The 11,059-nt window shown below is 42.8% G+C and overlaps 1 protein-coding gene across 2 annotated transcripts in view; it reads left to right on the forward strand.

The window, feature by feature from the left end:
• Window positions 1-820: 820 nt before the first annotated feature.
• The window catches only part of LOC101642927 (zinc finger protein 343-like), a 20,719-nt gene continuing 10,480 nt past the window's right edge, over window positions 821-11,059 (forward strand). For both annotated transcript variants that reach the window (XM_045295314.1, XM_045295315.1), the window contains exons 1-4: window positions 821-1,101; window positions 2,849-3,170; window positions 3,294-3,352; window positions 5,990-6,116. In XM_045295314.1, the coding sequence (XP_045151249.1) occupies window positions 3,071-3,170; window positions 3,294-3,352; window positions 5,990-6,116 (286 nt within the window). In that variant the 5' untranslated portion in view covers window positions 821-1,101; window positions 2,849-3,070. The remainder of the gene's footprint in view (window positions 1,102-2,848; window positions 3,171-3,293; window positions 3,353-5,989; window positions 6,117-11,059) is intronic.

Consider the following 11,059-nt stretch of genomic DNA (forward strand, 5'->3'; position numbering starts at 1 on the left):
GGGGCGGCGGCGTGATTGCAGGTAACCACACGTCACAGGAAGGGGCAGTACCATAGGCCTACACATTATAGGAAGGGGATGTAAAATGGGCATAGGCGTAACAGGAAGGGGATGAGCTAGGGCTGTACATAAGATAGGGAGGGGAGGAACTAGAGGTATACATGTGACAAGAAGGACAGACCCTGGATTCATGATGGCGGCCTAACCTTGGTCACCCTTGGTGGGCTTGACCTCTCTGGGGTCTCCTACAAGTTAACAGTCAACTACTATCCTTATCAGAAGGGAGTGGGCCCTACTTGTTGTGGGATAAACAGTGGTGACTGCTTGGTCTAGATGGCTGATAGCTCTTAGGGAGAATGACCCCTGATCTACTTCTGATGATAGTCATTTGCAAGCAGCTAAGTTTGGCACATATTTGGGGGCGACAACTTGGGAGAAATCTTGTTTCCCACAATTGCCTTTCTGATCATTAACCAAGAATGTAGATAATCATGGCAGGCAGAGTGCTTTGGATAGTGGGTTGCCTCCACCTGTCTCTGCCCAGACCAGGGAAGGGCAGTCTCTCTTAAGGACTTGCCTGGGTGTATCCTTGATGGAGGTCACCCTACTGGTGACAGCACAGAGGGTCTCCTCAGCCATGAGCCTATTAGTCTATTAGTCTCATCCTGACTGCATTTAAAGAGGACAGTTGTTGACGAAACTCTGGAGAATGCTATAGAGTGCGCAGACGTCGGTTTTCCCGCCGGTGCGCAAGCGCGCCTTCACGTCACTCGGGAGCGCCGTTTACGTCACAGCGCGTGCGCGGGGCGAGGAACGCCTGAGCGGAAGTTGCGGTGTAGTCTCCTCGCGCTCTCGCTTTCGAGCTTGGCACACAGGATAGAGATTTTCTGGAGTTCTCCTACTAGAGCCATGAACAGGTGTTTCAAGAAGTGAGGCTGGAGAGATTCTGGCCACAGTGGCTGCTGTCGGGCTATCTTAACCCCGCCTCGGAAGGAGCCCTTGATGTAGCCCGTGAGAGCCGCCGGCCTGGAGCATTCTGGGAACCAGTTCGGGGTGGTTCCGCGGTCGCTGACTGGATGCGCCAACCAGATTCACCGGCCGGTAAGGAGGGTTCCGCCTAGGAGGTTGAATCCAGCTTTTTCGCGCGGTGGGACTGGTTGGCCAGGGGTGGGCCTGGTGGCTTCGGGGTTGAAGATGTCCTCTGTGAGGTTAGAGAATGAAAATTTTTGGAAACGGGGGCGTGACTGACAGGATGGATTGGTAGCTGTGAATTCTTACGTTTCTTTGCACTGGATGGACCTCCCATATTCGGGTTGAAGCTAGAGAGCGGCTGGGAAGTTTGAATTGGATTAATCTGGGGCAAACGATCCCGGACTTCAGAGAACCTGGTGTTTATCGGAGCTGTGGGTGTGAGTTCAGCCAGGAGCAAATACAGTAAGATTCTGAGTTGGTGGTAGCACAGGTTGGCCAGTATGACTCGGGTGGGTGGTTTCGGTTTTGTTTGTATGGTTTTGGGGAGGAGCGCTTCTGCATTTCCTGGCCAGGGCAGGAATCTCGGACTTGCCATGTTTGTCAGCTGTCTTTGCTTTGGGTAGAGGCTGCCGCCTTGTTGGGCTGGCCCATGAAGCATTGGGCTTTTATATTTAACTGCACGGCCAGCGGTCCTGAACCACCAGCTGCCTCGCGGAAGAAGGATGAGGCTTTCTGCTTTCAGCCGCGGAAACTTACAGGGGCGGTTCTACTCTGCCCGGTAAGATCACTATGAGTCCTGGTTACCTTGATGAGAGTGAGTTTTTTTACTTTGGAGCTATTCTAGGTGGTGGGAGTTGAATGGGGAGGTCGGTACCAGCTGTGCTTGGTTTGTGGAAGAGATGGGAAGGTGATTTACTGGAGGTGAGATTGATATTGCCATGGTCTCTAGGGAACAGCGGGACAGTTTGTGCTCTGCTCTGACAGATCTACAGTTTATGATTGGGTGGGTGGCCATTTCAGTGGCCCTTTCCCTCATTTCTCTTCCCCTGTCAGCTTTTATTTGCAGTGTTTTTATTTGGGCTGGCGTTGTGGGTGTAAAGTGGTATCTCACTGTGGTTTTAATATGTGTCTCCCTGATGGCCTAGTGCTAGTGAAGATTTTCTTTCATGTGTCTCAGCCATTTGTATTTAATTTTTGATGAAATGCCTGCAGTTTGTATCTACATGATGAGTGCTAGCAGAATGCCCTGGGCTGGTAATTCCTAAGACCAGAGTTCATTGACATCTCCAGGATAATTCAGCATTAGTTGAATTTTGATCTGGTGAAGGAGGTCCTGCCCTAGAATTGATAAATGTCAGAATATAGTAGTACCTGAATAGCAGAAAGGTTTGTTTGTTTGTTTGTTTATCTCCCCCCTCCCCATACCCTTCAGAGTCTGCTTCTGGAGGGGGTGTTGGTTGGAAACACCAGTTTTGTGCTCAACAGTCCAGTGTCTAACCCGCAGTGCCACCTAGCTAGACTTCAAAGGGTACCGAGCAGCAAGAAAGCATCCCTGGGTAGCACGCATGGTTAAGTTCATGACTTTCAGCTGAAAGATGACCTTTTGAACCCACTCAGAGACCCCTTGGAAGATAGGCCTGGCATTCTTTTTCAGGATGGGTCAGCCCTGAGAACTATGGCACAGGTGGACTCTGCTCTCCTTTAGCTATCACAGACCCTGAGTGAATAAAGGTGGACAGTTTAGAGAAGGTGCGTAGACTGGGAATGCATCATTGTAGAATGAGGAGGGTGTGAGAGGCCAGGATCCTTGCTGGGGAGGCCTGGGCTTAGAGCACACAAAGGGTCCAGTTTGTCAAATTGCTTCTCCACCCCACAGGATCTGGATGTGCAGAAACCAGAGAGGCTTTCAGACTGAGGGGTGAAGAACAGCCCAAACAACAGAACTCCATCTTAAGGTGAAATGACTTCTGACTGGCCTGTAACCTACGTTCAAAGCAGACACTAGACTCTCGAGTCTGGGACCGTTGTGTTTCCTGGCCCTTCTACCCTAGCAGAGCAGGACTGGGAGAAGATTGTTTCCTCAAAGAGCAGAGAAGCTATGGAGACTGTGACGAAATGGACTCAACCCCAGAAGGCAAAAAGTGAGAGCTGTGGAGAGTCCGGAGCCATGAAGAGGAGGACCAAGAGCCCAGGTTCTGGTGAGATGCTCTCCTGGCCCTAGCTGAGTAAGGTGGCCACTGCCTCCCATCCTGGCTCAGAAGAGCTACCCTAGGAGCATGGTGGGAGGTCTGACTACTCACACCTTCTCTTTCTTGTCTTAGTTTTATCTACTCTGGATACTTACTGGCCCCAAGAAGAGAAGAGGCTGTTTACAACAATGGTAAGAGTAGTATTACCCAGTTACCTTACTTTACTAGCTCATTTTCCAAAGATTACACGTGCATTTTCTGACATCGAAAGATCAGAGGTCATTTTGGTCATTTTATGCCTTGATGTCAGGTCCAGTGTCACCTGTTCTTTTTTTCCCCCTTCAAATTGGCATTTTATTTTTATAAAATATCACCAAAGTTAACATTAAGTATACAAGAAACTCTAGTAAGATGCCCTATTAGAGTTCAATAGGAGCTCATGCAGGTATTATTTCATGCTGCCATCTTGTAGCTCCTGGGCATGTTTTTGCTCTTTAATTATTAAACTTGTTAAACATATAAAATGAAGATCAACATAAAAATTGCTTCAGCTATCACTTATAATAACAAGTCACTTGTAATATCACTGAAAATAACCAGTCTTGCTTATAGGAATGTGACCTTTTGTTAAATCTAGTCATTTTGAATTTAAAATATCCCTTTTTATATTTCAGTGTTCCCTACCTCCACAGAACTTCCACTTCTTCCTTTTTCGAAGTCATTGTGATATGGGTGAACGTTTCCAGAGTGTGTTCGTGTTCCACATAACAATTCATGCATGTGTTGATTTCTGACCCTGAGTGAAATACCCACAATGTAACGGCAGTCCTCCCATTTGTTTTTGTAAAAAAAAGTTTACATCTTATGTTTCTACCTTTCCTCCTTCTGAACTTCTGTCAATGCTTCCTTTTGCTATCCTATCACTGATTGTTCTAATAAACAGTGCATATTTCCCTGATGCTGTGTTTTTCTCCCATGTGACTAAAAGTGAAGCCAGGGTGGTAAGTTTCATTCTAACCCTGAAGATTGCCAAAGGGGTTCATAATCTCAACATCCTACTGGCCAGTAAATCTGGTCTTTTTTGTTTGTTTTTGGACTTAGTTTGTTTTGTTCCACCCTTTGGCTCCATGCAGGGCTGACTAGTGACCCCTTTCTCAGCAGTCAGCCATGTTGTCAGGCACCATCTAGCCCTCCCATTTCATGGCTTTAGGGACTCTGGTTTGTGTGCTGAAGTAATCCTTTGGACTAATTTTGTTCTACTATCTTTGGTTTTCTTCATTCTTGTATACTTGAGAGAGGAAGAAAGCAATCCTTTTACCATAAATGGCCCCTCACAAGCTTTGATGTACCCATCACTTCTCACCAGAAAGTCAGTTGTAGAATATTGTCTATGTGGGTTGTGTTATACCAGTTTAGGCTGGTGTACTTTGACGGGGACAGTTCACTGTCCCTCATACCTGTTGGACGACTGGACTATAGTTTTAAAAAAAACTGAACAAATTCCTATGCACACTGCACATATCTTATTTTGAAGTAAAAAAACAAATGGGGCCGGATAAATGTCCTCGGCAGGCCACCTATGGTCCCCGGGCCGTAATTTGAGGACACCTGGTTTAAAATCTCCAGGTCTGATGATCCATTTCCTTAAAGTATTTCATTACCTCTAAAGCTGCTGCTTGTATAGTACATATAAATACATATGCAGCAGTATCTTATTCTTCATCCCACCTTTGTTTAGCTTTACTGTCTATCATTTGCGTAGATGATGATTACCTACAAGTATACGTGATGTTTGTTAGTATTGTCATTGCAGGATTGGATATATAATACTATTTATTTACCTTTATTGACAGTAGTTTTTGTGGTCCTCTTCGTATCTTCCTTTGCTTTGATTATTTTATGCTGATCACCCTCTTAGTGTATATTGTCTTCTGTTTCACTAAATATAATATCTGCCTCCCCTTTAACTAGTGATTTACCATCCCTTTCTCTTCACGTAATGCTCCAAGAATGTTTGTGTGTAAAGCTTTTGCTGCCTTGTTATAGTAGATGACACACTTTAGGGATTAACGGATTTCACTCTGCATAATATGCTCTGTGTTCATATAAAAAGTCCTCACAAATTTGACCTATTTACCCTCTTCAAAGATTCTGTTTTGAAGCATTAAGTTATTTCAATTTTTTTTCTTTTGGAATATTATTATCATTTTATTACTAAACATTGTACAATACATGAGCTTTGAGAACCTCATGAAGAAATGCAATTAACATTGGGTCGTGTTATGCCACGAGGGATTTAACATCCAAGTAACAAACAGATGGTGATTTTATTCACTGCATTCAGGTATTCCTACTTGACACGCTCAGTCTTGACCACCCTATGTATTCACTGTTGCTTTCCTCTCTACTTGGAGTTTCCTTCTGCCTTACGCTGTCTTAATGTCTACCTTAACCCCACCTACCTCTGCACTTACAATCATTTTTATATTCAACAATTTAAACGATTTAATGAACTTCACATAACTGGCCTTAAATGGATAATTCAAAATGACTTTGTTAAATATTGCTTAATACTTAATAATTGGTTTTAACACCTTATTTCTCTAATGATATCATAAGGTTATTATTTCTGCATCATTCGACTGGCCTACACATTTTACCAAAATCGAGGATAGAGTCATGCCCAGGAGAACTTGATAGGGAGAAGCGCTCTCTGAAAGAGACAGATGAGCTTTTTCTGATCCGGACTTTTTATTGCCACTCACTAAACACCCCTGAAGGGCGAAATTTTGGTGGTTTGCTGAGCACTGATTTATTGCTTTTTCCAGGAACCAGTTACAGTCAAAGACGTCACCGTGGTCTTCACGGAGGCCGAATGGAAGAGACTGAGCTCTGAGCAGAAGAACCTCTACATTGAAGTCATGCTGGAGGTGTACAGGGATCTGCTCTCCTTGGGTGAGGATGTGCTCTTCCTTTATAGTAATGCAGCAGGTGTTTATTGGCCATCGACTAGGTGCCACAGGAGCCCTACTAGTTCAATATTGAAGCCATCAACCATGGAAAATAAGAAAATGAAGCCATGGAAATTATTCCATTTGCAATAGCATCTATTTAGAATATAGTAAAATAGCTAGGAATAAATTTAATGAAAGATCTGAAGGACTTTTACAATAAAGTTATACAGCATTGCTGGAGGAAAGGGAGGAGTGAGAAAACAGACCCCTGCTATTCACATACTGATATAATTTGGCATTTATCAGTTACAGGGTGGGGCTTCCCTCACCAGATAAAAATTCCACTAATGCTGAATTTTCCAGAAGATGTCAATCAACCCAGGTCATAAGGATTATCAGCCCAGGCCATTCTGCTAGGAATCCTCATGAAGAAACAAACATTGCCTTTTTCTCCTTAAAAGTTCAGATGAACCCCATCTAAAGGCCATGACTCAGTTGACAATACCTGATGCAAGAAGGAACACTGCACATCCCAGAAGAAAGAACAATCAGAACTAGAGGGCCTACCCCATCCCCCAAGCCCTAAGTGAAACATTCCCTAACCTGCTGGTTGGCTGAACAGTGAGATTGTAAAGATAATGATTATATTGAAAGTAATGAGATTCTGGTCTTCTGATGTCTGATACCTGATCCAGTCTTGATCACACAGGCTGCTGTGCTTCTTCCATGTGGGCTTTGTTGCTTCCCTACTAGATGACTACTTGTTTTAACTTTAAGCCTTTAAGACCCCAGATGCCTTATCTTTTAATAGTTGGGCACCATTTTATTGGGGGCTCATACAACACTTATCACAATCCATACATACATCCATTGTGTCAAGCACATCTTTACATTTGTTGCTGTCATCATTCTCAAAACATTTTGTTTCTACTTGAGCCCTTGGTATCAGCTCCTCATTTTTTCCCCTCCCTCCCCCACCCACCATCACCTTTCGCCACATTTGCTTATTCACCCATTTTGTCTTCAGCAATTGTGTCTGGAAGGTGAGCATCACAGAATGCCAGGTTATTAGAACACAGTGTTCTTGTGTTGAGGGAGAACTTGAGTAGGCACCCAGTGTCCATCTGCTACCTTGATACTTAACATATATTTAAATATATGTACATAGACCTATATCCCTATTATTATAGATTAACATTTACATATATAAATGTTTATATTTATACCAATATAAATGTTTTCTGCCTCCTGGTGCTTTCCTTTTACTTTCTTCCTGTCCCACATCATGTTTGACCTTCATTTGACTCTGAATTCCTCTCGGCTACATTGCCCTTGATCATACCCCACCAGGCATTCTACACCAGTTGCACTTTTTACACGTACAATTCACTCACAATAATTATGCTTATCATGCTATGCTACCATCACTACTGTTTATAAATTAGCTAATGTCCATTTGTAAAATCTCAGGGAACTCCACTTTCCTCTAAAAAACATTCCTGTTTTCCCTTTCCACCCATTTCTCACAATCCTGAATAAAGTTTAGTTTATAAAATTGCCTGGGGAGAAAAATTGTCTGTTGAGTGTGAGTGAAATTGTATATATGTCCTTTTGTGACTGGTGTATTTCACTCACCATAACATGCAAACATCCGTGAATGCTGTAGCACATAATGGTGCTTCGTCTACTCTGTTCCACTTGTGCTGTGCGTGTGGTAGATCTACAAAGCCCAGCATCAGTTGGATGGTCAGCAGTTCATGCTCAGTTTGCTTCCTCTCAGTCACTGCAGTGCTCTCAGTGCAGCACCACTCGTCTCATCACCTCCGCCTCTCCTGACCCTTCTGACCGGTTAGTCTGGCACGTGGGGCTCCCCTGATCCCAGGTGGTTGAGTTTTCCTAGTTGTGTACCTCACTAATGTTATAATTCCCCATATGGACCGGTTCTTTGTTTGGCAATGGAGGCAGGGGGCTCCCTTTGATTTCAGACCTCAAGGGTGACCTGAAGGTCACTGTTTATGGGTTCCAGCTGTCTGTCATATCAGTAAACCTGGTCTGGGTAATTTTGAAGTTTTATCCACACTTTTCTCCCACTTTATCCAGAGCCTTCGAGTGTGATCAGAATAGCCAAGAGCAAGATTGATTCATCTCATATGGGAGCTCCTTTATTGTTCCTTTATGGGAGGTTTTTAGAGGGACTGTGTTCAGTCATGAGAATGTATTAAGGTTTATTTCTCTCATAACCAGTGAGGGTCTTTCCCCACCGGAGTCGGCTTTCTAGACCCTTAAATATGAACATATAGGATTTAGTTGCATTGCATTCTCACCCAGTCCCTCATTTTACCACAATTGCCCCTTTGTACTATGGATTAAATTTGAAAGGGCTACCTAAGAAACATGGCTTTTTGTCTGTACCCCAAAGCTTTCAGCAGAGAACAACAAGCAATTACAAAGACCAAAATGGTGACAATAAACATTAAAGTTCCGTAATCCTGGGGCTAGGGTATAGGATAGATTTTTCAACCCAGGCAGTGGATCCAAGCCTTCTGAACCATCTGCCAATTATCTAATCCTGTCACTGATAGGGGATGCTTTTTTTAGCCCATCCTTAATCCATTGAAAATCTCCTAAAATTTTTTTAACAAAGAAACTCTCCTTGTTTAGCTGCTTGTTATCTCATGAGATATTTCCCTTAAATCCCTGCAAATGGTTTCTAATTCAGGACCGATTATGTAAGGCTTCATTATACGGATAAGGGGTTACACAGAATTTCTATCACACTTCAGCATCAGTTGCTGCTGCAAGTCCATAATTTGCAAACAGTCTGTTGTAGCTCAGCTGTTTTCACTTCCAATCCATCATCTACCTTGTTTAAGTAGCCTAGAATAGATGAGAGTTCGCATATGTTCAGTTTTGATAGAGTCCTAGAGTGACAGTAGCAGTGGTAGAAATTGTTATCAATCTTAGAAAGGCAACAGTTGCTATTCTCATGGATCAGCAATGGCTTTCTGATAACCTGATACGGTCTGCAATAAGTTGTAAGGTCTTCTGGATGTTTCTGATAGCATGCAACAGGAATGGTGGCTCTGGGTCTTCTTTCCATCCCTTTGTCACCTGCTGAAGAGAGCATTATTTACGTTCAAGTTCACCTGAAAAGACATAAACAAATAGTCCCTCCCTTTGGGCTTTTAGAACCTGGGGACAAGGATTATTGTTAAGGGAACTCTGAACTGTCGTCTTTTCGTTGGCTGCATTTGCTACACAGAGCCATATACGCTCTCCTTTCCCTGTGGAAACAAACAAACAGCCCCTTCACTTTGCTGTTAGCAGACCCGGATTCCAAATTTGATTTTCCTCTTTTCACCAGATCTCGCGGTCAGTTTTTTCTGTAGGGGTAGAAAAGTTATCCTTTTGCTCTAGATACTTTATAAGTTTTTGTTAGGGAGAAAAAATGGAAGTTAATAAAGCTGAATGAAAGTTGTCACATATAATTTCCCCTTAGTTCTCTCCCTTCGGTTTAGTAATTGAAATTTTAAATTGCCTGAATAATTGCCAACAGGTTTTGGTGGGTTTTTGGTTTATTTTTTATATAAAACCATTTGAACCATTTAAGACAGTTTACATAGTTATGCAAATTCAGAAACTGCTCTCAGAGAAATGACCAAATTCAGAATCTACCCGTCCAGCCCACAAAAAGCTGACAACAAACAAGTGGCACCGTTAAGCTTCCTTGACACACACAGGTGAATTAAAGGGGTTGAAAAAAATATGACCTTTTGGGGACATTTTCTGAATTCATGTAATTGATCTCTTTTCCATAAGTTTATAAGTGTGACTACATGTTTAATTAACCCTTACTGCTCTTGAGGCTCAATATACTTTGCCATACTTTTTCTTGTGAACTCCACATACTTTGATCAATAACTCCGGAAGACCTTGAGAATTTGGGTTAGATTTTCTAACAGTCCTATTGTTTCATCTGGTAGAAGTCCCTAGACACCAATCAGTGGTTGCTGGGGGTCCCCCTGGGACCAGCTGAACTTCTTGGGTGGTTCGATCTACTACTGGGTTCCTTCTGGTGGCCGGACTGAGGGATAAGACAGACTGATAAGACTATGCAACCAGTTGGACTGGAACTGCACTCTCTGGGCTTCATTGGGTAGGGCTGGAAGGATGCCCTGCTCTCCAGTTCCCAGCGGGACAGGGTTGAGTAGTGGAACCTCTTCCCTTCACTGCTGATTTTCAGAGGACACTGGCTCACCCAGTAGTTACTTTTTTTGGGGGGGAGGCTTTTTCCCCCTTTTTTTAATTAAAAGACTATTTTACTGGCGGTTCTTACAACTCTTAAAACAATCCATACATCAATAGTCTGAAGCATATTTGTATATATGTTGCCATCATTATTTTCTAGACATTTTTTTTTTCTTTTTGGCATTTTTCATCTTTTTTTTTAATCGTTTTATTGGGGGCTCATACAACTCTTGTCACAATCCATACATACATCAATTGTGTAAAGCACATTTGTACATTCATTGCCCGACATTTACATTCTGTTGAGCCCTTGGTATTAGCTTCTCTAGTGGTTACCCTTCCTGCAGTGGAAACAAAGTCCAGGTTCTTTTTTTTTTTCTAAAGCCATTTTATTGGGAACTCTTACAGTTATCATACCATTCCATAGTTCAGTCACATCAAGCAGCATTATACAATTGCTACTACAATCCATTTCAAAACATTTTGGGACTGTAATTTTTTTTTTAAATCATTTTATTGGGGGCTTATACAACTCTTATCACAATCCATGCATCAATTGTGTAAAGCACATTTGTACATTTATTGTCCTCATCATTCTCAAAACATTTGCTCTCCACTTAAACCCTTGGCATCAACTCCTCATGTTTCTCCCTGCTCCCCTCTCCCTCATGAACCCTTGATAATTTATAAATTATT

Source organism: Echinops telfairi, unplaced genomic scaffold, assembly GCF_000313985.2.
Source record: "Echinops telfairi isolate 266 unplaced genomic scaffold, ASM31398v2 ScPeMD7_5592;HRSCAF=6446, whole genome shotgun sequence".
NCBI classification, from domain to species: Eukaryota; Metazoa; Chordata; class Mammalia; order Afrosoricida; family Tenrecidae; genus Echinops; species Echinops telfairi.